Source organism: Chelon labrosus (genome assembly GCF_963514085.1).
Source record: "Chelon labrosus genome assembly, chromosome: 3".
Taxonomy (NCBI): domain Eukaryota; kingdom Metazoa; phylum Chordata; class Actinopteri; order Mugiliformes; family Mugilidae; genus Chelon; species Chelon labrosus.
In genome coordinates, this window is record NC_140339.1 from 24,125,524 (window position 1) to 24,152,986 (window position 27,463).

At 41.0% G+C, this 27,463-nt stretch overlaps 1 protein-coding gene across 2 annotated transcripts; it reads left to right on the forward strand.

Annotated features, from left to right (window-relative positions):
- On the forward strand, window positions 1-26,369 carry cgnl1 (cingulin-like 1). 2 transcript variants are annotated; one of them, XM_084541493.1, is made up of 19 exons: window positions 1-275; window positions 2,635-4,333; window positions 4,464-4,558; window positions 6,119-6,227; window positions 6,556-6,657; window positions 6,939-7,075; window positions 8,052-8,190; window positions 8,781-8,993; window positions 17,067-17,273; window positions 17,408-17,512; window positions 17,593-17,745; window positions 18,111-18,281; window positions 20,595-20,756; window positions 21,223-21,312; window positions 23,609-23,692; window positions 23,898-24,022; window positions 24,368-24,476; window positions 24,609-24,772; window positions 24,885-26,369. In XM_084541493.1, the coding sequence occupies exons 2-19, from the start codon at window positions 2,687-2,689 to the stop codon at window positions 25,036-25,038; spliced, it is 3,966 nt and encodes a 1,321-aa protein (XP_084397619.1). In that variant the 5' UTR covers window positions 1-275; window positions 2,635-2,686; the 3' UTR covers window positions 25,039-26,369. The 2 variants fall into 2 exon arrangements, with proteins under 2 accessions (XP_084397619.1, XP_084397620.1); XM_084541494.1 differs by having other exon boundaries at window positions 6,942-7,075.
- Window positions 26,370-27,463: the final 1,094 nt, after the last annotated feature.

The window sequence follows — 27,463 nt, forward strand, 5'->3', positions numbered from 1 at the left end:
CTCCAGCTAGTGATGTGAAAACTGTTCCTGGACCAGCCGTCTGCTTTTGAGTGGGTGGGCGGGTTTGTGCGCTTGTTTCAGGAGGCGGAGCGGCCCGGAGGGTCGGGACGTCCTTCTGAAACGACTCTCCCTCACTTTCAGAAAACAACAGAGGACTAAATAAGTTAGCGAAGTGTTGGTAGCTGGAGTTTATATTTTTTTAAAGACCATTTTAAAACCAACTTTTTTAAAAAACAAATTGCGATAAGTGAACGAGAGAGACAGAAACGACGCTGGTGAGTAACAAGCAAACACTAACTAATCAGTTTGCGCGAGAACACCCGTTAAACAAGAGCGAATTTTTTAGCATTTAACGCCAAAGCGTGAAGTTACCTTCAAAAAAAACTTAACTTTAATTAAGTAACAAGTGAAAATGTGAGGTATGTAATATAAATCCGGAGTCTGTGTGTAACTCTCGGGCTTGTTGTGTTTCATGCCACCTGTTGCACTGAGCACATAAATGTTCAGAAACTCGGTCAAAGCAACTTTTACTTTGACTCCAATTAAAAAGCTACTTCAGTATTTTACTCTGGCGCTCGCTTTGTATTTTTAAAAAAAATAAAAATAAAGTGTGTAGTGGTTTTAATTGTGTTTACAGTTGCTTTACAGTACGGTCACGCTGCGTTTACCTGACGCACCAGATTAGTGAACGTTACGTAACGTTATAATATTTTCCCACAGTGTAAATCCTGTTGTCTGGGTTGACTGATTTCACTGTTTGGGTGCCACTTCTTCAGCTGATGTGTTTTCCGTGTGGTCATGTGATTCGCTGTTGACACAGTGTTGGGGAACTAATCAGTTCACATGAGTAGATAAAAGCCTGTGTGATCTGCGCAGAGTCTCTCTCCTCTGCACAGATCAAAGCCTGGGCCTTGGCATCCTGACTGTGCTGACCCCTCAGTTCTGCAGCACAGGGGTCAGTGAAGGCACCACTGCCACTATTGGAAGACAGTGTTTCTGAGAAGGTTTCCTCATTTTGCAGTGACAAGCACAATGGGAGGGGGAAAAAAAGTTGCACACTTGTTGGAGCCCTTGTGTGTCGGATACATGTGACACTGAAGATAAAAGGGTCTATTGTGTCTTTTGCTTTAGTCCTCCGCAGCCCTCTTCCTTCTTAACACTGTACCTTGACCTTCTGAAGAGAGTGAAGCTGACTAATTCTGGCTAATTTGAAAGACGAGGACAAACCAGTTGCAATGCTCACTGACTTGTGAAAAATGTCCTCACGTTGTGCTAGGAGTGGCTGACATTGGTTTCTTGCTGCAGAAAACCTCTCCTGAAAGAAGGGGTTTGCCAACAGAACAGAACAAAAAAGTTGTTAAATGTTACCCTGCAATACAAAAGACCAAGGCTGCTGTTTCATGACATATATTTAATGAGGCAATCGTTTGGGCTGCCATTTATGGACAAGATTCTTCGTGAGATGCGTTAGGCACTCGTCATATTTCCAGCTTGGCTGAACACTGTGCCAGGGAAATCCCTGAAATCTTTTGCAAGATAACCAGAAAGGAATGTCTGTTTTTGGGTAATGTATGCGCAAAATAAGAGCCTAAATTAACCAAATATACCAAATATATTGGGCTAAAGTTTTTCTAAATAGGCCATCGGATTTCCATAGGCCTCTCTTGACCTATTTTATGCTGATAGGATGTTTTATGCTGGCCCCTTTGTTGTCAGTCTTATCAGTGTCTTTCTTCCAGGCCCATCTTGGTCCATCTTTGTATTGTAGCATCAGGTAGGATGGGCTACTATCAGCAAGGCAAACAGGAACCTGTTGAAAGCCCATTGTCCAGTGAAACACATGGTGGCTGCTGATGGCTTTGTCTTCACTGGCTTCCCTGGCATAAAAGTGTCTGAAGAACACTTTTAATATTTGTACACAGCTTGATATTTATTGCCAGCTGTGTTCTCACAATCTGACTGCAAATCTGTCAACCTCGACAATTCTGCAGTCATTATAAATGGAACACAAAGGGGCTTGATAATGTTTTGTTGCCTTCTTTTTCTCATAAGCAGGGCCTGCAAATTACAATGTCATTTTCAAGGATCAACTGTGTTCTGTGTTTTTGTAACCCTGCACCTTCTTAAGCTATATAGAGGTGACAGTTCAGAGATTATTCCAATGTCACACTGAATCATGTTCAAGTATTTCCTTCTGTTAATACCTTTTTCTTAACCTGTTGAACATATATTCTTTGTCAGGCTCGGTAACCAGTCATTATTATTGTTATATTAGAGGTTTAGTCACATCCCTGTAAGCCCTCTCTAAACTGTACCTGGTCATTTGTGCCGTTTAAAAGAATGTGGCAGGTGTTGACTCATACCCTCAGAGATATTGGTGTCGGGGATGTTACAGGCACCACAGGGAGCTTATTGTCACATACGTTTTTCATTTGGCCAGAGCACGTTAGCCAAGCAGTCTGACAGAAAAGATCTCTGTGGACAGAAAACAGAACCTTAATGGAAAACAAGCAAAGAAAATGAAAGTAGATGCCATAATTAAATACAGCAAGGCTTTAATGTTTCAGTAAGTGTTGAAGTCTGAATTATGTGGCGTCTCATCTCTAACTAATCCAGCCTGTCTGAATCTTGCAGAGGTGGTCCACCTGATCCAGGCAAGGGAATTTATTTTCCTTGTGCATTCCTGATGGAGTCGTACAGAGTGACTGGCATTCCTAACAGTGCACCACAGCGGGGCTACACTCAGCCGTCCCGCCCTTCCAGGCCTCACAGTAATGGAGCTGGTTCATACGGCCTTAGCATCCGAGTGCAGGGTATAGATGGACACCCCTATGTAGTACTTAACAACCAGGACAGGGGTTCTCAATCCTATAATGACCCTAACAGTAATGGGTATGTCGACACTGATGGCTCTTTTATTGAGAATTACCAGGAGTATGATTTCAGAGGAGGCAAAGAGGCTGGATCCAACAGCCCCTTCATGGAGTACAGGTCTCAGAAGATGATGCACAACACTGGGCCAGAAAATGGTGTCCCAGAATCAAAAGAAAAGACACCATCCACACTTCTGAACTTTCAGAAGCACCCTGAGATACTGCAGCCTTATGATCCAGAGAATAACTCCCTGAACATTGGCGGTTTCCACAGCCTGCCTTCCAGGCCTCTACCTCTGGCTGAGACTGGGAACCTACACCCGACTTCTTCCTCTAAATCTGCTGTGCGAGCATCCTTCCACCCCAGGTCATCAAGACTGGACCAGAATAAAGATCCCGTAGAGCAAGAGAAAAAGCAACTTCCGTCACAGACCCTGAATGATACAGACCTGCCTAAACCGAAGTCTTTGCCTCCATCCCAGGTCGCACAGCCTCAGACAAAACCGCCAACACATTTGGCTCAGCCACAGTTCAAACCTCGTCTTACCAACCTGAATCCACCTCAGTCCAAGCCAGCATCTAAAACTCAGCACCAACCAATCCTTCCAACCCAGCCTCAGCCCTCCACTGTGTCGAGTCCTACAAGTGATCACAGTAAGACATCGTGCATATCCCCCAGTTCTATGAGCAGTGCCAATTCCAGCCTCGAGCGCACTCGTCGAGAACCTGATGTCCTTCCCCTACGCAGGACTGACTCCAGTGGGCCTGTCCTTCAGTCTTCTTCTCGCTCCCGCCACTCCTCTTCCTCTTCTACCTCTAAGGTGGATGAACAAATGGAGGCCCTGTATGCAGATGCCATAAATCGCCATGAGAACCGGCGTTACATCCCTTTCCTCCCTGGTTCAGGCAGAGACATCGACACAGGCTCCATCCCTGGTGTTGATGAGCTCATTGAGAAGTTTGACAACAAAGATGGCAGTCATCAACGCAGGGGCCGGGCAGGGCGCAGAAACAGGATCAATCCAGAGGACAGGAAGCGCTCACGGAGTGTGGATAGTGCCCTCGGCCAACGAAATGGGTCTAGCTTCCTGGATGAGTTTAGCCGCAATCGAGGCACATTGAGGGAGCATGTCCTGCGGCCTTCCCAGCTACGGTTGCAGAAGACAGCTGGCAGTCAGGAGTCCTGGCTCATGGCTGCAGATGGTAAGGTTGACTCCAGGGCTTCATCCCGTGCCACCAGTGCACCCGGCTCCCCCCAGAGCACCATCTCAAAAGGTGTTGGCTCCATACAGGGCTACAAAAAGCCAGAGACTCAGTCCTCTTCACTACCATTTAAGAGTAAAGAGAGTGACGAAAGTGCCTCTTCTGCTGCAAAGGTTTCAACGTCATCACTATCGGCATCTCTCTCCAAGCCTTCCTCCGCCACAGACAAAAAGCCCAGTACAGAGGCAGATGTTCAGGTAAAAAAGCTCTTTGCGTCTAGTTTCATTTATATATTATGAGATTTAAATTATGATGGGGGGGGTGATTTTTTTGCTTTGGTCTCTGTTATTTCATTAAGATCTCTCTCTCATTTCCTGTCATGTCCAGGCGACACCTGATCTCCTGAAAGGTCAGCAGGAGCTTTCACAACAAACACACGAAGAGACGGCTAAACAAATTTTGTTCAATTACCTAAAGGATGGGTGAGTAATCTGGACTTTTCTGATCTTATCAGTGTCTTCTTTTAGATTTATTTGGTCATATTCTTTAAAAAAAAATGTGACCATTGTGAAAATGTTTTGAATCGTGAGTGTATTGTTCACTCATCCCAAATTTAACATGTTGCACCACAAGGCTATTCATCACAAAGGAAACTGTTCTGTAGAAACACATGAGCCGGACTGTTCATGATAAAAGTGAAGGAATGTGGTCTTCTTATACTCCCAACCAAGCTGTGAGCAATCCAGTTGTCAGGAATTTGTTTTCTTTTAGAATCCCACTTTCTCATTCCCTTTGTGGTGCAGTGGGAAATGTGAAAAATATTCAGTTTGTTTCTGTAATGGTGGTTTTCATTTTAGGTTTTCAGAGGGCTCAGTTCAATTGTACAGTCTTTTATGTAGGCAAGTCATTGCTTGTGTTTGGATAAAAAGTTAAATTAAAAAAATAAAAAGTTTGCGTTGTATATAATTTTACATTTCACAGGTTCCTACAGTTCTTGGATGTGTTACAGGGTTAGAGTATTGTAGAAAGAGAACAGGAAGCTGCTTGGGTGTGTCGGGCCACAGGTCAGGAGTCACAGGACAAAGGAAAGGAAACACAGATGGAAGTGCAGAGGCTGAAACTGAGCTACATTCCCAAGGCTCAGAAGACAAACATTCACCAACAGGGGTTATAATGGTTTAATGAAAATCATCTGTATGCGGAGCAGAGAGAGGGAGAGAGGAGTATTTGGGGGTTTGGCTGACTGTGTCAGTCTTGAAATTTATTGAAATAATATATCGCTGCTGTTATGTGAGAGTGGTGCAACTTTGGTTTTGTTCATTCTGATGTTTTCACTTAAAATGAAATGTTCTTCTGTGGGTGAAGAAAATTCTCTTGTATTTGGACTTTCAGACATCTGTTGATGAACTCAGAGATGGTCATTGTTTGACACTAAAGGCTAAACTGTTTCTTTTTAACTTAAGATATGTTGATGTCACAGTTAGAATCATGGGTGTGTTTGTTATTTTTTATAAATAAATAAATTGTCTTAATTAAGAATGGGGCTGAGATTTAAAAATCTGTGGGTGTGACTGTTTTTTGTGATACTTTGAGTCCAGCCTTTTTTAAAAAAAGAATCATTTAATAATATGAACAATCTATATTATCTGAATGCATTAGAAGTTGTGGTGTTTCCTGGGTAGTTGCAGCAACATTGCTGGCTCCTGTTATTTTACTAGGTTGTGGACTGGGGCTCAGCAGCAGTCACAATATACGTACACATCATACAGCAAACATATCATACAGCCCATGTGTTTGGTACCCATGTGCCTCACAGTTCATTGGACGTGTGAAATGAAGCTATTTGTGCTGTGAGTTGACACATCAAAGCAGTATGATCCTTCCTGACCCCTTCTAAGCTTGGTATGAGCTCCTCTGTTCCCAGAACACTTTGGATTTAAGTCATGATCCCCTACTACTCTAGGAGAACTTTCAGACCAGTTCTAAAAGTTAAATAACATAGAGTGTGTATTAACACAGTATGTGTGTGTTTGTGTCTGTAGAAGCAATGATAATGATGAAATGACAAAGAGAAAGGTCAACCTCGTCTTTGAGAAGATACAGACGCTGAAGTCCCGGGCCACAGCGAGCGCACAAGGCGGTGACAACAAAGTGAGATGTTGTTATATCATTGTACCTATATACTAACTAATTGTCAAAAGTATACCTATATTACATATATTAGTTGATTTGAAATCATAGATGTGTGGTTGTCAGTGTGCAGCTCTGCCTTCATACCTTAACTGTCTTCATGTAAAAGACTCAAGTTTTGTATTTGAGTTCTTTAGCACTACATAGTATGGCAGGTATTGTCAGTTATTGTCAGCAAATGTGCCCCATACTAAATAAATCAGAATCCACATATTTAACTTGTATTTTTTTTTATTAATGAAGGACAAATAAGAAATGATCTATTTAACTAAATGTCTTCTTCTTTCAGTCCCCGGACATCGCTGCACAGACCAAAGCTCTGCAGGAGCAAAACGCTGAGCTGGAGAAAGAAATGATTGAACTGAAGAGACAACTAGAGGAGCAAACCACGGTAATGGCTGTTTATCTGCAGTTGTGCCTCTGACATTAGCCTGTTTATGTTGCCATGTCAGTTTATTGTTAAATTTGTAGTTCTGTAAGAGTATCCTTTAATCAAGGGTTTGAAAATGAGCTTTAAGAGACAGCTGGTTAAATTTTAAAGCGACACTGTACTTTGTGAGTATTATTTGCATGTACAATTGGCTAAGCTTCCTAACACAAAGGCTTGTTTTTATGGACGGAATATTATAACAAACAAGCTACTCACTTAAAAATACTGTCTTTGACCACCAGAAGAATCAGCCTGACAGAAGGACAGCAACAGATCTGAAGGAGCTGCAGCAGGATCTACAGCGGAGCAAAGAGGAGTGCAAGCATCTGAGGGAAAAACTGGCCAAAACAGAGGCCGACCTCAAAACCACAGTGGAAGAGTAAGTGACGGTCTTACAGGTCAATAATGATCACCTTAGATTACTACTAGCATAGCTTTAATATTTTAACTATCAGCTCCCTTCACTGGCATGTCCATCTTGATTGTATGCTTCAGTGCAAGTGAGAAGGCATGTTGCGTAACTGTTGATCCTCCACAGAGGAAGGTGGGAACGGGGATGGATAACATGAACGTCCTGCACTTAATGCCTTCTGGTGAAGCTCTGTGTCTCAGATGAAGTGAATTGGCGATATAAGAAAAGTAGAGAAGGTTTTAAGTGTTAGTGTTGGATGTCTGTTGATGAAACTACTCAGGCTGTTGGTAGTTACTAAAATGGTTGCCATGTCAGTTTCTCTGTCTTATCATGAAGTCCTTTGTGTCTCCTCTGGTTTGTTAGGTTTATATTTCACCCTGGATATTAATGTGTGCTTGGTTACTGATATACTAGTCATTCTGACAGCATTAACTGCCCCACTGCATTTCTGCCCCTTCACAAATGATACACCTGTTACGATAACACTGTGGGTCTGTGGATTTCCATGCTATTGAATTCTATTCCATTTACCTCCTTCCTTTTTATTTCAGTAGTTGTTTTTTAAGATGAAGACTACCAAAGTCCCCTGAGTCTATTCTTTATTTGAGCTTAATTTTTCCTTATTCTAGAAGCGACATTTCAGTTTTTCCATTCCGTTTATTAGAGTCTATATTACTATGAGATTATATGTCTGAGGTGCCTCACGTCACTTGTCACCCACCCCTCTTAGTGTTGTCATGTCTCACCAGTTTAGACTTGATTGGGTTTCCACCTTGCAGGTTTTCTTTTTAACCTTTGTGCTCCATATGCCTCACGTTCAGCCCCAGCACAGGTGGTGCCATTTATACGTGCAAATGAAGGTGCAGCTGGGCGGGTGTGAATGTGCATGTATACAGTATGAGGGAGAGTGTACCATGCTTTGACATGTTTTGTGGATTGTCAGGCTTTTCCAGGTGAAGATGGAGAGGGAGCAGTACCAGACAGAGATCAGAGACCTGCAGGACCAGCTGTCAGAGATGCATGACGAGCTCGACTCGGCCAAGAAGTCAGCTGATGATGGAGAGAAAGACATCATCATGGCGGTAAGCCACAGCCGTCAGTGTTGACGAAAACAGAATAAATGGGTGTTGCTGTTTTACTGAGCTCTTAGTCCATGTGGCTGTAGGCAACTGATCACCAAAATAAAAAAAAAATTGAAAGCTTAGTTTCACAGGAGCAACTTTTGCTCAGTAGAGAGAGTTGTCCATGAGTCACAGGGGTAGTTATCCCATCTCTGGTGTATGGACCACATGCCAAAGTGTCCTTGACAAGACACCGAACCTGAGTTGCTCCCAGTGTTTGGTGTGTGAATGTGTGTGTGCTTGTTTGTACAAATGGGTAGATGTGTCATTGTGACTATAAAGTGCTATATAAATATAAGACCATTTACCATTGCCTTTTAAAAACCAAAACCCTGGTTATTGTTAAGTCCTTCACTACAGTACATATGAAATGATTACAGTAATGGTATTTTTTCCAAAAGGTCCACATTCCGTCTTGTCATCACTCCTGCTTTTACAAATATGAAAGATAAGAACAAACTTTAGTGTCTCTGTAAAACTCAGCAGCTCTGGTTTGTATTTCTGCAAATTCAGAACTGATATAAGGTTTCCAAATTGTCCGTATTTCACAGGACATGATGCAACTAAAAGTAGAGATGCAGGAAATTCTCCTAGCCAAGGAGGAACAGGAGGATCTTCTGAGGAGGCGAGAAAGAGAGCTAACAGCTCTGAAAGGAGCCCTGAAGGAGGAAGTGGCTGCTCATGATCAGGAGGTGGACAAGATGAAGGAGCAGTATGAGAAGGAAATAAGCAGGCTGCAGACATCTTTGGAGGAGGCCAAGCAGGTAATCAGCCTCCCGTGTGATTCTCCTCTCTCACTCCCTCCCTCCCCTCTCCTCCAGTTAGACTCCCTGCATTCCCTCCTCCTCATTTCCTTTGCTCTCACCCTCCCCCATTCCAGGAACACACCCTGTCACAGAGAAGTGCGGAGATAAGCGCAGCACCCAGGGAATTGTAACTTTGTGTGTGTCTGTGTGTCTGTATGGGGGTGCGTGTGTGTGTTTGTATGTGTTTTGGATTGTTAGTTGTGCCATGTGTTCATCATCAGTGGATGGTTCCTTGCTTTGAAGTGACATTATTTTCACCTTTTGTTAGCTTATCTGCTGTGGCATTGAGTATTAAAATACTGAGACGGGATATACTGTATTCAGGGCAGACAAAGCCCTTTAAATTTTAATGAATGTGTTTTCTAGGAAAATAATGAAAACCGTTTGACTCCACTTCATTCAACCACCTCTTTTCAGTATATGCAGTAGTAGCCTGTATATGTACATGCCGAAAGACAAGTTTACTTCCACAAATATTAACCCTTTAAATTCTAGTTACACGTTTACAGACATTACTGTATAATGTGATAGGGAATACAGATGATATCCTAGTTTTTGGTTATGTCACTTCGCTAACCAAACACACCGATCAGCACATGATGTTCATCTACAGTTGTGTGCTCTTTCAAATGAAGTGAAACCTAAGTTTAGTTTGAGTACACTCGTTTGAGTTGTGTCAACAGACCGAGCTGATCAAATGAAAACGAAACACCATGTGATAATTACATGTTGCTCATCATCATTTTTTAGGGAAGTCTTTCTAGCCAGTCAAGTGTGGAGGTATTTTTTTTTTATCTCGGCTTGTTCCTCTATGCTGAAACCTTTTACAGGAAGAATGCTGTTTGATATTAAAATTTAGAAACATTATCTGTATATGAAATTGTTGCCTTACCCTCAAGGTGACTATTATAGCAAGTTGTATGTCAGAAAACACCATGCATATCAGAATTTAGGAAACTCCTCGATCATGATAGACCACAAAAAAAAACAAAAAAACAATGCGCACAAACAGACGGCTGCACCTAGCGCCATCTTGGATTTTATGTTTCTATTATATGATATGCAGAAACAAGTACTGTTCTGCACCATTGAATTGACAATTCAAGCTGTTTCTTAAAAGAGAATGATTTTCTTTGGGTTTTCTTTGGGGCAGAGACGTCCTGAGAGGATATAAACATTTTTTTCAAGATGAGAATAGCAGCTGTGCATGGCAGGCGACAGCACTCGGAAAGGACCAAAGACACATTGCACATTGTCAGTAGGTCGCTGTGTGACTCACGTGTGTCCTGTTTGTCTCAAAGAGTGGAAGCTGTCCTTGTTCTTGGCTTCCTGCAGTCCTGGTTGGGGTCCACAGCAGTGCTCTGCTGCAAGAGTCTATGAGAGCATTTCCTTTTGTCGAATAGAGGTAGTGCTCCCCCGAGAGAGTGTGTCATCAGAGGTTTACCCTCAGTGCTTGGTAAACACTTGGCAAGATGAAGTCATTGTTTGTTTCTCCTTTAAGATATGAAAGTGACTTTTATTTTTCTACGTCCTAGAATTAATGTTTTGTCTTTCCTTTCGACTTTGCAACACATTTGTAGTTTAGAAGACTGTGGCCTGTCTATTACTTTGCAGAGACATGAATTAATCTACAAAGTGGCACCATTTGTCCTTTATCTGTTTATGTTTATCCAGTGTGCAAATTTATTTTAGACCTGATCAATCAGCCTGTACTTGATACACTATTGAATAAATTTGCAGTCATAGCTAAAGACACAGTATGTTAATAATCAAGACTGTAAAAGACTGTAGTGACTGAAAAATGTAAGACTAGACTACTTATTGTCACACATACATTTATTTTTGTGCTAGTGTATCCGGCAAGAGAAAAAAAAGACAGCGTAAAGTTTGCATCTCTTTGTTTTTCGAACCCATCTCCAACCTAAGTGCTGCCTTCCTCTTTGTGAGGCCCTGACATTTGCTGACCAGAGCTGCCTAAGCAGACAAGAATGCTGGAAACTGGAGCACTAAATTGCTCTGTATACTAGTTAATTGCAGTGGCAAGCCATCACTAATCTAATGAGCTGCCGTTCCTGAGTCGCGTCATGTCCCCTCTACTCTTCTTTCTGTGCCCCAAAAGAGCGGGGGTAATTGTGGACCTCAGTCAATAATGAATGATGAGTTTGTTTCACACAATAATAGCAGCGGGGGTTGGGACATGCTGAATAAGTGGGTCAGTATGCTGTAGGAAAGGGGATGCGAGGCTGACCCCCGTGAAAAGAGTGGGGGGCCTGTTTTGTGTCTTTACTTGAAAGCTGCATTGTGTTTTTGATGAGCTGAAATCTGTGGAATTTAATCTAGGTTGAAAAATCTTGGTCATACGGTTTTGAGTAGCTTCAACTTTGCTTATTTTAACAAGTATTACTTATGCTCTGTAACAAAAGACATCTGCTCATTTGGAAGTGGATTTGGTTTACGGTGTCAGCATGTGCTAGTATGTGAAAAATGTGGAAAGATGAGGTGCAGCGAATAGAGATGAGGGTTCGTTTTCAGGAATGTTGGGGTCAGTGTGGAGAATGTGCACCCTGTAGACCTCCTTCGATACTCAGCTCCAGCTCCGTTACAGTGTACCCGCTCTGAACTGTGGGAGAGGCTCAGATCTTTTCATTTATTCCTCTTCAGGGTGCTGCAGTTGCATCTCCATCTCTGCAGTGCTCCCGATTCTCAGTGTTAAAGGCTTTAATGGGTCTCGTCCCTTCCCAACTGTAAAGACACAGCCCTGTGCTTATCACATCATTTCCAGCTCTTGTTATGTTTCACCAGCAGCCACAAGTCACAGCGTGTAACACAGCCACATTGCTATCATACTCTCATCAGTAACCTCAATCCCAAATGCTGTATTTTTTCATTTCCTAACTCCACAGTTTCCTCACAAAGCTCCACAGTGATCTCCTGCCACCTAAATGCAGTCTATTTTCTGGCCTGTGCCATGCTTGCCACTATCTCAGCCTGCCTCTCGAGTAATCTGTGCCAGTGTGTGAACTGAAGTCTCACTGTCTGATCATCAAACTTACGTAGGAAAGAGAAGAGTTCCCCCTCAGGCTTGTTTTGAAAGTAAAGACTCCAGCATGAGTCTGTGTGTTTGATGATAGCACTGTATTTCCTAGTGTAGCTTTAGAAGATGATTTACCAGGCGAATGGAAAGCGGAAGAATGAGATGCCAGACAGCAAGTGAGGAATGAAATTATGATCTTAACAGAGACCGCAAAGAATTAGCAATTTATTCTTGTTGAAATATTGCTTCTTCAAGGTCTCCAAATAGCTGTACTGATAACTTTATGGACTGCTAACTTTAAACAATCTTAATAACAGGAACTAAATACCTAGCAGTTCTGTCAGAGAGTATTCCGTTCACAAAATGTTGCTGCGCGGCCCAGTGAGGGTCAGGTTTGTGAGAAACCAGGCAGTGGCCTGGATTTCTCTATTTATTGTTTCTTCACTTCACTGCCTGTGAGTCGTAATGTGGTTGGAGTCTAATCTGCCAAAACAACTTGGAGGAGTTAAGTTAAACACACGTCCTGTTGAGACAACCAAGAACATCTGAGACTGGTGGTCGTAATCCAAGAGTTTACTTTCATCAAGCAGTACTGTTAAAGGTGTGTTTTCTTGTGAAATGTACACCCATTGTTCATTTGTCTTATAGTTCACATTTTTATTATTTCACAGTGGTATTATGTTCTGCGTTCTACTTTTAATTTGTCTTTGTGCCAGCTTACATAAATTTAGATGTGATAGTAAAGTGGATTGTGGGCTGAGATCTTGATGTTTGTGCTGCTAGTTAGTTGAACCGTTGTGTGGGATGTGTGCTTGGGTGTTTAGTTTCTCACTCACAGGTTTATTCAAAGCTTCACTTCTCTGGCCTTTGGCCCGGATACTGGAACATGGAGTTTTCTCCTCTTTATTTTTCTCCTCCACTTTGGCAGGCAGTGATGGTGGCGCCTGATTTAGTTGGCACCGCAAGGCTTGTAAGTCAGTCTGAGTCACACTCAACTAACATTCTTAAATTTGATAAATGCTCTGTAAAATGTGATAAGAAAATCCCTTATTTATCCCACAGTGGGGAGTTGTGTAATTATTTTTAAAGGGTGTTTTTTATGTCACAATGCCTGCCCTCTCAATGTGTGATCCAGTTTTACCCAGTAGAAATTAAACATTCTGCAGATTTTACAAAAATACTTTTTTAACATGCAGAAACTGGATTTCTTTTTGTGATCATGAGATTCAATGGTTGAGTAAATCCCAGGATCCAAATATTCCCACGAGCTTGGTGTGATCTTTCAGAGATCTATTCATGTGATGAGTGCAAATCAGTTTGGTGTCTACAGCCATATCAGGAGGAGGATTTAGATTATAGATAACATGATTGCCTTGTTTATTTTTTTTTTAATCAGTGACATCAATGCCTTCTAGAGAAATTCTCTAGAAATTATTCTGGTATCTGTAATTCTATTATACCCCTGTAAATATGTAGTTTGGCTTTGCACATGGTTCCATTTCTCTGAGGACAAGACAAGATTTGATTGCTCCTTTGACCAAAGAGATGCCAAAGCTTCTCAGCTGTCACGTTTTAATTTCTACTTCAGTCCTTCCTTTCAGTCCATGACAGGCCTTCTGTTGAAGTTAACCTCAGGTATCCACACATTTTTCTGTCAATGAGGGAGGCTGTTGTATTTGTAACATATACTTTGTGCTCTGAGAGCAAATCAAGGCCTCTCTGCCGCTAAATTAGTTTTTAAATATCTCTTCCTTATTTAAGAGTTAAGGTCAGGTAATCGGATATCGTGCAGGAGATGACATTGAGACTGCATGACCTTAGAAAGCTTTGTTTTATTAAGTCATATGTGAATATGTAACTCTTTTTTATTGAAGGCATTTATCTTTATGGGGAAAAAACTGCATTGTTCCTGCTGTCAAAAAATTCAAGAAAAAACTGGATTGGTAACTAACATCTTCCGCCATCTAAACAGTAAGCAGGTGACAGGTTAGAAAACACAAAATACCTTCTGATGCTTTGTGTGCTGACAGGTGTATAGGAGTGTGAAAGCACATTATATCCTGCTGTGAATATTTTAGTTTAGTTGTTTGTTCTGTCTGAAGCTGTGAAGTTAACTAAAAATAGACAAAGCACAGACAAACTCATTCTAGTCTACTAAAGAAAGAGTTTATGAATTTACTTGCTGGTGACTTTGTGACAATTCAGAATTGAAATATTAAATGAATGCAATTATACTTAGTTACTTGTTGCTCAAGTAAAGGTGAAAAATTGTACCTGAATAATCTTTAATTTAGATGACTTTTATAGGAGTCACTCAGAAATGTGGAACAAACAACTTTAGATAAATGTCTTCTTTTGTTCGACTTTATGCAGATTCTATGTGAGAGTCAAGATTTCACCACAGCACAAAACCTCAGACTTCAGCATTTGTGCCGCGCTTCAAAGACTGCACAAAGTTAGTTAATGTGCAACTTTAGATAAACAGTTTGAGTACACATAAGGTCCCAACTCAAACTTTGAGTGTAGGGTAGCGGGACTAAAAAGAAGGCAGCTTGTGTTGGCGGCCTCTTTGTAAAAATCGTATTTAAAGAGCGGACAAAGAGTTATATTAAATAAACAAATTAAACAAATCATTGTCTAATAGCTTATAACATGATGTTTTGTTAGGAACTAATCTGTCAGGGATTGTTTGATAAAGCCTCATAAAGATTTAATACGTTTAAAGAATAGTTAACTTTTAAAAGAAACTAAATTTTACATTCATGTCTTTCTCTTACAGTTTACAAAAAGTTGATCTCTCCACAAGCAGTATAAATGCTTCTGTTCACACAAGTGAAAAATTGGCAGTGAGGTACTGGTGATGTGTGATAAATGTATCAGGTCATGATGCAGCTTTGTTAGCACCACTTGAAATTAATTCTGCAGAAGGGAAAGTCTGAAAGAGAAAGTGGCTAAAGTCACTGCGTCCCCTCCCGCTTCTTCTCACAGACAGCAGCGGGGTCTCTCTCTTTCTGCTGGGTGGTATTACTCTTGTTTTTAACACATGTGACCTAGTGTGGGAAGTGGGACAGGCAGAGAAGTGTTAGGGTCGGACTTGCTGTGTGCAGTATGTTGTTAAAATGGAGCACAGTCACAGTCCTGACACAAGCTATCAATGCTTTATTATTGTAGAGAAAGATGGGTTTCAGACCTGCATCCTTCGCCAGTCCTAGGGTTCTACACTCAACACAGTCACAAAATAACCAATAAAAAGACATTTATTACACCTCTCCGAAGTGACCTAATTTTAAACACAACACTGAAACTGAATTTACATCTCTAACTGACTTGTCAACCAACACCAAGCATCACAAGAATAGTTTGTAACGCAACATGACACAAGACATCTGAACTGCCGAAATGAAAACAAATGTCCTGCCAGAAATCCTGTCTTAAACTGACAGTGTAATTTTCATTTTTGTTTTAGTCTTTTTTCTTGTTCCCCATTATGAGGGGTGTTTTTCCTGTTTAGTTAACCACCTTTTCTATAACACCTGCAATTTTTCAGGCAGTAATTGAACTACTAATTGTTGACAAACATTAATTCTCTTTTTCTTTTGGCTGATCTTGAGCATTTAAACTTCCCTTGACCAAATAAATGACCCAGTGAGGGAGTGATGAGGATAGCTCTGTGGTGACAGGGCAAACAGGTCTGACTGGCCTTTCAGCGCACGAGCAGGGAGGCACCCATCACCTTTCTAAAACAGGAGGTGCCTCTGTTCACGCACAATGACGACAAGGTGACCTAACCAACTTGGGCATTTTACATTAGTCACAAAGGGGAATTAAGTGTTGAAGAGTTGTAGAATAAACTTTAGATTCCAGCATTAAATAAGTTTGCACCTTGAAATTCCTTGTTTTCCTGTTGCAGTTAAAATCTCATGACAGATAAATCCGATATAACTTATTTCCTTTTCCCTTTTGGTAAAAACAACCTATTTTAGGATTATGATTATGATGAGATTTAGCACAAATGTGTCTGTGGAAGCGATTTTTTTTCCAGCCTGCGAATTATTCTTTCCACTGTTGTGATGCATTGTTCTATGCCACATTTCATCAGTGTGTCACCAGCTGGTGTACAACTCAGTCAGTTGATTCTTAAAGGCAGGAGGGTGTGTGTGCTTTCATTCTTTAACACACACACATGCTGTGATGTATTTGGACACAGGGAGAACGCACTGAATCCTTTGGCACATTTTTTTTTTAACTCCTTGAGTATTTATTGAATTTAATATTTCACCTCTTTCAGCTCTGATATATAGTGAAACTATAGATCTTTCAGATGTGTTATGCAGTTGTGTGTTCACAGTCGGTGTACATGTAGGCATATCTGTAGTGTACTAAGATAAACAGGGCATTGTCAAACCTGTTTCCTAACATTCCACCTCCATGCCAAAAAATTCTTGTTTTCAAACAAACTTTTGTAGGCCTTCTGCCTGCTGATGTTGTAATCCAGTTGAAGCGTGTAATCGCAACTGAAACCTGTTATCTGTGGTAATGATTGAGTCGTGTGCTACTTGTCAGTTTCTTTGTCTCTCGCAGAGACTTGTATTTCGCATAGTTAACTCACACATTTCATTCATAAATTTTTGGGACAAGTACAGACAAACACTGTATAAAAGTCTCTAAATATTTCCCTGTAGGTAGTGGCCATGGTGCTGTGTAAGCAGAGCAGACTGGTCCTCAGTCAGCAGATGCTAATGAAAGCTCAGATTTAGTTGCCTTCAATTGTGGTTTATTGGAAAGTGTGACAGAATTACAGGAAGGTATTGTTATCCCTTGTCTCTGCAGCAACAAAAGCTCAGTGAGAAACTTAGCACTACAAATAGCTTTTGTTGTACGTGGTATTTGATATAGTCTCAAATGTTCCATCATGCATCATTGTTCCACTTTCTGGGGAGTGTCACAGAGTCATGCTTCCTTTGAACCAAGGTCTCATGTCTTGTTCTGATCTGCAGAGCGGCGCAGCAGTGGTCCGAGAGAAGGCTGAAGTGGAGGCAGCCAAGGGTGCAGCGGAGGGCCAAGCAGGACGGTTGACCCAAGAAGCTGAACGACTGCGCAGGCGGGCGCAGGAGCTGGAAAATGAGGTGGCCAAACTCAACCGAATCATTGATGACGCAAAACTACAGGAGAGCAGGCTTGGGGATAGAGTTGGCCGACTGGAGGTGAGGGGGTCACGTTGAATAAAGAGCAACTGATTCTAGTGTTGTTTTAGTGCTAGTTTTCTTCTACTGTATTATAATATTATGAGTGTTATGCAGTAAATGAAAATCCTATATGCTGCCATGCCTGTTAACAGAGAGAGAAAAAGCAATTGGAAGAGTCTTTGGGGGAAATTAAGGAGCAAGAAGAGGAGATGTCACGTGCCAACAGGGCGTTGAACATCCGCCTGGAGGATGTCCAGGTAATATTTAAAACAATTTGTTGTTGTTGCAGGTAGAGAAATGCACAGCTTGAAACTTATATTACTTTGTCCTCCTACAGAGGAACTTGAACAAACTGAGCATTGAACACAAGGAACTGGAGGAGAGGTTACAAGAGGAGAAGAGTCAGAAGGAGCAGTTCAAGAACATGAAGAACAGCATAGAGGATGAGAGGAGGCTGCTGGACCGTACAGTGGAGAAACTTCAGAGAGAGGTGAGTTTTCTTGAGTCTTCAGTACAGTAACGTCCATCCCAGTAATAAGCACACGAATGGAGCTTGTCTCACACAGTTGACCTCAGTTCAGATCTGATTCAGGTGAATTTCTTACCAAATGTTTTCTTTTATAAAGTATATAATCAAGTATTAAAAGTGAGATTATTCAAAGAATGCAAGAGATTAGTCAGTTTGACAAGTCTGTGGATATTTTAGGTGCTTTTAAGAAAAAAACTGTTCACAAAAAATTTAAAAAACTTGGTTCAGCTCTAAACCAGAGCAACCAAACCTCGTCATCATTAATATTACAGCCGCCTACTTTTCTCACTTTCTTTGGCCTCCTTTCTTTTTCTCTCTCACTGTAGATGAATGATATTGTGGAAGCGTCCCAGTCGTCCACTCTGGAGCTGCAGGAGCAGATTGATATTTATAAGGAGAAGAACCGTCGGGAGCTGACGGAGCTGCAGAGGCTTCTGAATGAGCGAGGACAGGAGCTGGCAAAATACCTGCTGACTAACAAAACCCTGCAAGAAGAGGTAAAGTGGGCTACAGCAGCCTCTTGTAATATAATGTAACGTCATTCAGAGAAGGGACACAGATTTGAATGCTGACACTTTCATGGTGAGAGTGGTCAAGCCAAGGTCATCATTTGTCAGACCAACTGAGGCACCCCAAGCAGAACAGCAGATGATGAACCATTGTTCTGGCTCAACCAGTTTTAGCCCTTACACTGACTTACCTCCCTTTGCAGAGAGCTTTGTCATCACTTAGGTATTTCTGCTCCTTGCTGCCCTTTCAAACCCAAAACACGGTATTAAAGTGAAGAGATTTTGGCAAGTCATTGAAAACCTCTGTTCTTTATTTAATTTAATGTTTATGCTCAGTGTTAATTAAAAAGGAAACATTGGATTTCCGTTGCAATCCTCTGATGTGTGGAAAAAAAGCATAATTATAGTGATACTTTATGTGTGACCCCCCTGCATTGTTTTCAGTCAAGCTATTGATTCTTGTCAGCAGTTTGGAATGTAGAGAATGACTTATATTACTTTTATTTATACATCAAATATTTATTTAAGTGGGTAGGGCAGTTTTACAGTCTTTATGCCGACCACACAGAAAGAATTGTATAGTTAAGTGAAAGCTGAAATGCTTAAGGACACTTTGAGAGAGAATGTGCAAAGGCCAAATATATTTTTAGTAGTATAGTAGTAGTAGTAGTAGTAGTATAGTTTTCCAAACCTGAGAAAATAGTTTATGCCCTGTATTGAAATTAGAGCTGGCTATGTAAAAGGAAGAGACATAAAAACAACATAAAGAATATTTAATACCCAGTGGAGCCTAGTTTAGATAAGTGAATCCATGTGTTGTTAATCCTGTGCATTCTACTATCAGTGCACTCAATGGGAGCTGTGATACACATTTCTGCTGACTGCACAAGGAGGTAAAAGTTGTCAGAGCTAATGTGCTCTAAAAGGAAAAGAAAAAGATATCTGTTAACAAGCTGATGTAAACATTGCAGATTTTAAAACATAAATGGGAGATGTCCTAATGTTTTGCTGGGTAGGAAATCCATTAAATATGTTTGTTAGACCTTATGCACTGTAACTCTAATCCTGTAAACAAAGTGTAACAGTGCGCCTGTTAGTAATGAAAACACCATTGGGTACTTTTTAACAGAGATTTGGCAGGCTCTGCTTTGGTATTAAACCTAAGTGACTTAGTTTCAAGGAGAAAAAAATATACGGACCAACCCCTCTCTGGGGGGAGCCATCCCATTTGGAACCTGTAGTCATTAGAGTCAGACTTTGCTTCACAACACTCCTTTTAACTAATTTACTGATCTGAATGTACCTGCTGCAGGCTTCCATCTGTATATGTGTCATGTGGTTGTAAGTAAAGTTTATATGTCAGGACAAGGTCAGTGTCCAGGTTCTTCCCTTTTGTCTGTCTGCATCCATGTATCTTTGTCCAACTGGTGCACAGGAAGAGGAGGATGTCAGTGTTGTGATATCATTGTTGTTAAAGCTGTGCTGGCTGATTCACATCCTCCTCCAGCTCTCCTGAGAAACTAAATGCTCTTGACTGTCCCAGTGAGTTCACTTTTCCAGCTGCTCTAATGTCATGTCACTCTCCACCCATGTGGACTTTGCCAGACCATCACTAATGCTACAAGTGTAGGCTGCATACATCCTTCTGTTTTTCCCTAGATCACTCCCTAGATTTAGTATATTAACACATTTCCAAACATGCTTCTAGCTTTTCAGGGTCTCAGAGATCCAGTCCAATTAATAAGTGGCTGAAATAAAATCATACTTAAGTGTTTACATGATGTAATATCTAATAATTCAGTGCTAATAGCAAGATATGTGTTGTGGTTGAGGAAAAAAAGGCAGATGATGAATTTCCATTGTCTTAGCATTAAGCAGTGGGGCCAGTCTTGCAGCTGTAGGGGGCTCTGCTTCTTCAGGAAACACTAGCTGCACCGGATCCATTACTCACTCAGGGGTACCATATAATAATTTCCCTAAGCAGCAACTAAATTGTTGGTCATTGCTACAGCAGTAATACTTGATAAGAATCAAGGTGACATGTTGAACAAGGAGATGCATTTTAAAAACCATGGCTCAGGTTAATGTGTGCTTGCCGCAGAAGTATTTGCAACGTGCTGAGGGTCCTTTAATCAGACACCGAAGCCGCAATAGACCAATTTCAGGGATCAGGAAAAAAACACATTTTCTATAAAAACGTGGGAACAGGGTGTATAAACTACAATAAAATGTGTTAGCAATAAGCAGTAATCATCTAGTAATTCTTCATGTATTGAAATAAATTATTATGTTTGGTTTTAGTTGTCGAACCGGGAGGGGGATCTGCGACAGTGTCAGAGGGAACGAGATGATGCTGTGCTCAGGGAGAAGACCCTGGAGCAAAAGGTTCATGATTTGGAGGCGGAGGCTGAGACAAACTCTCAGGCTAAAGACGACAAAGCCAGACACATCAAACTCATGGAGGTAGAGTATGTCTTTGTCATTAGTTAGTCATCAAGTACTGCGTTGACATAGACACTAGAATTCCACTAATAATCAGAGTAATTGTCCAGTGACAACAAAAATACCTCATTCAGGACAGAAAGGCCAGATCAGAAGGAATCTTACTGAGAGGGGTGGTGTAAGCCTTTGATAATCTGTTCAATAGCAAAGTATGTGCACCTACAACCAAGTAAATACTTTTACTATTTTTCTTCTTTTGTTACATCTCCAGACAGATTTGCTGCTCCACATCAGGCAGAACCTCTATGTCTTTGTTGTATTCTGATTCATGTTTTGGAGCACATGTTCACACCATATGTTATCAGATCATTTTATGTAGCATCCATCTAACCAATTATTTGTTACGTAGCAAATGAGCTAAATATTCATGAAGAACAGACATGGCCGTGCTCACTGACTATACGGTTTGAACTGCTTCATTTTACAGGAAAGGATTTCTCAGCTGGAGTTGGACCTTGATGAGGAGCGTCAAAGTGGAGACCAGCTGATGAACAGGATAGATCGAGGAAGAGAGCAGGTACAACACACACAGACGCACAAACTCAACACATTCTCATTATCGGTGTTCGCCTGTGTCAGTGACCCGCTGTCCGTGTTCACACAGACATGTCTCTGTTCCATCTCTATCTGTAAATGATATCCAGATCTCATGTTGCTTTGTCTTCCACCTCTAACATCATGACTGCAGCCACTAATCTCTAAATGAAAGGGACCTGTGACATCCATGTAGAAGTTTTAGGTATTAAATGCTGCTTGTGTCTTTACACATTTGGTTAGATAGTACCCACACTTCAAAATTAGGAGAATGATATCCACACTCTAAAAATCTCAGTGTATTTGTGGTTTGGATGAAGTGGGCAGGTTATTGCTTTGTAAGATGATCTTACGTAATCATTCAGACTGGCAGCTTGCCAGCATGGCCTTAGAGCATCTATCCAATTTTCATGCATCAGTCACAAAAGACCCTTCTTAATTCACCGCCCAAGCCAAAATATGCACACTGCCAAATGTCTCAAGTTTTCAGGTTGTGGAGTTCACTTGGAAATTACACTCAGTACTTTTAGCTTGAAAACAAATCTCATTCTTGTGCTAGAAGTCAGTTTTTATGTCCTTGCAAGCAAATGCTCCAGTTTTCCTTCCTCCGTGATAAAGCTGCTGACGGAGGCACTGTGAAGTAAGATTTAGATAAAGTACTCGTGCTTTTAGGACTGTTTGTTCATGGGAGAGGTATTACTAATCAGAGGGAGGATGTTGATTCTGGAGTTTTTGAAATAACGCTGCTCTGTTGAGCTTGTACTTGCTTGAGATCCAAAGATAGGCTTGTAAGATTTGGCTTTGTTACAGTTTCCTGGAACTGATGCAGATTTAAAAGTTGTGACCAAAATTTTAAGTAAAGTGTGTAGCGTGACATCAAGAGAGCCTCAGACCACTAGAGTATTTAAATCTCCCTTTAAAAAATTCCTGGCAGAGAGAAAAGAGTGGCATTGTGACAAAGTGGCACTGGTTCAGCATGAGGCTGAGGTCGGTTGTCAAGGAAACACCCGAGCTTTGTGCAGCAAGAGTCGAGTAGGTTGAGTGCTAGTGGTGTGTATTTGAGCGTGTGCACACATGTGCACAGGGGTATGTGCTGATGTGTGTGCGCTAATGTCTGCGGGGAGGAGAGGGCGGATGTATGGCTATGGGGTGGAGGGGTGGTGGGGTTGCAGCAGAGGCAGCAGGAAGAACACCTGCGTCTCTCCTGGCACCAGGTGCTCCTCTCCTGTCTAAATGAGAGTAATCTCCCCTCTCCTCTCCTGCCGTCTCTCACAAAGCAGATTAGTTTCGCTGTATGTTCCAGTCTGCTGATTCAGCTCCCTCAAGCACTGTGCTGGGTGCACCAGTTATAGGGGCCATCGTTCATCAGAGCAGCCCACTGTCATCCACTAATTGGCATAAAATATCACCAATTCTAAGCTCCTCTCGCAGAGAATGAACCATCACCGTTGTATCGATTAGTTTTCATTCTCTCATCTTTTGAACTATGCTATCACTGCACAGTCCTGCTCCTGCGCTCAGGCCTCTCTGAGTAGCTCTAGTGTGCAGTGAGTTGATATGCGACGACACCAGTATTAAAGGAATAGTCTGATACATTTGGAAATACAGACACTAACCTTCTACTTGAGACTTGGAAGAGTCAGTCTATCCCACGGTCTGTTACATATAAGGGTTGCGAACTGTCGTATGTTAGCATGAAGACTAGAGGAAGAAGGAAACGGTTAGATTGCTAACAAAATCTGCTTTTAGCATCTCTAAACTTTGTAATTACGCTTCATGTAATCTAATGTGTTAGAGGTGGTGCTGGGTGGACTTTGTCATCTTGAACAGAGCCAGGGTATCCATTTCGTTTTTTTTTTCCTTTTTTTTTTTTGCTTAGATAAGCTAATAGGCTGTTGTTGGTGGCATCATAGACACAGTATCATCTCACACCTTAAGTGTTTCAACACTAATGTTATCTGTCTGTTCTATCTGAGGGCCCACAGCTAAATGTTATTTACAGAAACTACTGTCAGATTTTTTTTTTGTACTACAAACTTGGTTCACAGAGAGTTGACTTGACAATCGCAACAAAAGGTGGAATGCTGTCAAGCAAGAAAATCCCGCTCACCAATTAAGTATGACTCTTTCAGCGTAAACTCGTCTATTGTTTGGTATTTTGACTCACTGAGTGCTGCAGGGGTTTCTGTTGTGAGCGAGACTCAGACCGTGTCTGATGATAATTGTTGTCAGACTGTGTGGGACTGTAGCGATGACAGTGTCTGGACTCGGCTTGACAGGTGGAGCAGATGAGGAATGAACTCCTGCAGGAGAGGGCTAGCAGACAGGACCTGGAGTGTGACAAGATGGCTCTGGAGAGACAGGTACACACTCTCCTGTCTGGAGGATAACAACTACACACAACGTTACTCTACAAACTCAGTTCAAACACAGACTCATTTCATTCATTTTCATTTTCATTTGTATCACTTCTATCAAATTCATTTGTTTTATTCTCTTCACACAGATATGAATGTGCAATAAAGTAACATTTGTGACTCACTACTTCTCTCTAACTGCTCTCTCTAGAATAAAGATCTGAAGACCAGAGTGGATCGTCTAGAGGGCTCCCAGAAGTCCAACAAAGAGGGCCTAGTAGCCCAGCTGGAGGATCGCGTACAGGAGCTGGAGGAGAGGCTCGAGGGAGAGGAAAGGTGAGTTGAAGGCTCTGGCTGGGAATAGAGATGAGGGGTGCTGGGGTTAAGGGGATGGAAGACTTTCATTATGTTGGGGATGACAGCTAGGTAATGACTTTGAGGTTTCAGATGAAAGTTATAGTTTATACTTTGACACTGATGGATTTAGATACAAAGTTGGGCTTTTAACGGAGCAAGAGGTGCTTTAGAGAACTATGTAGCTCTGCTTGATTTGGTAAATCTTCCAGGTAATCAAACCAACAGAGAATCTAATTAGCTCTCTTCAGAGTTATTAAAGGAATGACAGAATGACGTGCTGCATTTTATACATGATGATGCGTCATACTGCCTGTGTTGTTTCAGGGAACGGGCCAACCTCCAGTTGGCAAACCGCAGGCTGGAGAGAAAGGTGAAAGAGATGATGATGCAAGTTGAAGAAGAGCATCACTCCATGCAAGATCAAAAGGACCAAGTACGTATCACGTGTAACAGTGATTAAGATGAATTTACGTATAGTCTGACATCTGTCTGTCAGATATGTAGAAAAAATCTTACATCTCTGTTGAAACCACTTAACCCTGGCTGTGTTGTTTTCTCCTTGAAGTTGAATCTGCGCCTAAAGGCCCTGAAGAGGCAGATGGATGAAGCTGAAGAGGAGATTGACCGACTGGAGCACGGCAAGAAGAAGCTGCAGAGAGAACTGGACGAGCAACAGGAGGTCAATGAGCAGCTCCAGAGCCAGCTCAAAGCCCTGAGAAGTGAGATTAGGTAAACACATAAATAAACTTCCTTCTTATGTCATCAGTAGCAACAAACAGAGCTGTGCTTTAAAATTGAAAGATCACATCGGTATCATACTGTTCTTTTTTCTCTCTCACAGGCGTAAGACCTCCTCTGCTCCGCTGCTCAACAATCTGGATGATGACGACGACGATGACGACATAAGCACTGATGGTGAGACGTACTTCAGCTCGTCTTTGGGGTACAAACGCTCCTCGAGTCAGGACAACATCTTGTCTACCTTCACTTTATAAACAAACTCTGACATCGTAAATAAAGCTGCTCTACATGCATCACTGTGGGACCAAACATATGGAGATCCTCGCCGCCTGCTTCTGTAGATATTACACTGAATGATCTGTGTAAATATTAAGTGAGATAATCTGAATGATATTTTTGTGAAATTCCTCACTTCAACAGAGTTCACATTGCCCTGAATATTAATTCACTGTGCAGTTTTGATGTCCATGAACTCACTCAGTATTATTGCAGCACCTCTTTGATTAATGAATGAAGTTTTAGCCTATCCCATAGAAATGAAATGTACATACTCTTAGTTAATTTTACACCTTAAGTCTTACCTTCCAACACCAATTTGTTCCTTCCTAAACTAATGGATGACACATGCTTGTCAATGATTGTTCTAGCATTAGTAAACTTGACACACACTCTTTAATGCACTGCAAACCAGCGTACCAGTACTGCCTTTGTGAACAATATGAAATTATTATCCCTTACTATTTTATGCCTATCAAATATGTTCAATTTACATATCATATCTGGGTATACATTTTTTTTATCCTTTTTTTAATGAATGAAAATCAAATCTGAAAACATGAAGTTGTCCATGGATGTTTTTTTTTTTTTCTTTTATTTATTCATAGCTGAATATACACTACAAATTAGTTTTTTAGGGAACAACAAATGAGGGACTTTGTACACATCCACTTTTATACCATTTTATATCGTTTGATGAGCAGTAATATAATAAAATATCATCAGTTCATACTGTATGTAATCAGCTGAATTCTCCTGTCAGGCTACTTCTAATTTAAGTCACATTCCAGTATTGCTTCTACATCTTCTGGTCAAATAAACTTAGTCGCCGTGTGGTTTTTCATCAGACTGTTAGCAGGTATAGCACTGAACAAACTGCAACTATTTAAACAATTTCATCTCTAGAGACATTTTTAAACTGGAAATCCTTCTATCTCGGGTTACTTCCTTCCTAACTTGGGGCAATGTTAATTACTGAACAAGTCTCTTTTTTTTTATATATAACCTCATATATTTGTATATGAATTGTGCACACAGTGCCTGTAGACAACATGTGCTTACCTTCTCAAACGTTTTACTGACTGAGGGGATTTCTTCAGATGAGATAAACTGACAATCAATGGTTTTCTACACTGTGATGATTTGCACTCTGTGTTGGTTCTGTGCTGAATAATTTGACCAAGTCTGACGCTTGTGGAGGGAGAGTGGACTGAGACCGATTCCTGCCACTACCTCTCTGTACGCAACTGTACATTCATAAATCCTGCTGAGACTAAAATAAAGTTCAAGTTCAGTTACTCTCACATGATTTTTGTCTGATATGTTTCTTAAGTTTAATTACCTTCACATGACGTTCTCCTCTCTGCTTGTGCGCACACATTGTGTCTCTGTCAATGAACTACACGCACACAAAAAAAAAACATAAGGTGATAAAGAAACATTCTCCTGTCAGGACATTAGCTGTCAAACATACAGTATATCAAATTAATTCCAAACACGTTTTTTGAGTAGAGGAAAATGAAATGTTGAGTATAACCCCGTTTCCAAAAGAAGTTTTGCAAATCCTTACATTCTGTTTTACATTTTACACAACACCCCAACTTTTGTGGAAACAGCATTGTAAGATATTATCAAGATTAGGAAAGTTCAAGGATATTGATTTGACCAGTGTTTACATTACTACCTAAGCAAAAATGCCTGTAGGTATTATCATTAAAATGTAACTGAACTATCATTATATAATTAAAAGTAAAAATACTCATTTCAGTATGCAAAGAGCTGTAATATATTACTCCTCTATGAATCCATATTTAAGTATGTTAGAGTAATGTAGTAGTTTTGATTATATTAGTTATGATGATGATGATGATGATGATGATATTGTGATTGTGATTATTTAAACAGTTTCTGACAAGAATCTACTTGTTGCTTGTTCCATCCCAAATCTGGAATGAAAACCTCTGTGTTGAAAAATGTTCAACAGGTTGCAGTCCTCTCTCTAAAATGACACATTTTCACTTGTGTTTTAGGACCTGCAAACCACTTGATAAGAAGGATTTTTTATTTGCAGTGTGTTCAGAATGAATGCACAGTGCCAACTACGAAGTAACTTGAGCATTCAAGATAAATGTCCAACAATGTTTCCCTCTGACACAAGTACTCAAATTCTGTTCCTCAACTTGGTCCATGCAGTAGTTGAGTAAATGAACTCTGTTACACTTTACCTCTGATACTGAGTGCATGTAATGATCACCTCAGCCTCAGGTATATTCTGTTGGGTCAGAGCAGCTGTGTCAACAGCAGCTCTATCTTCAATTTCGTGCTCAGCGGGTCAGTATTTTTCTTGCTGGAACTTATGAAGCATATGCACCCTGATCACCTTTGAGTGCAGAGCGTTGACCT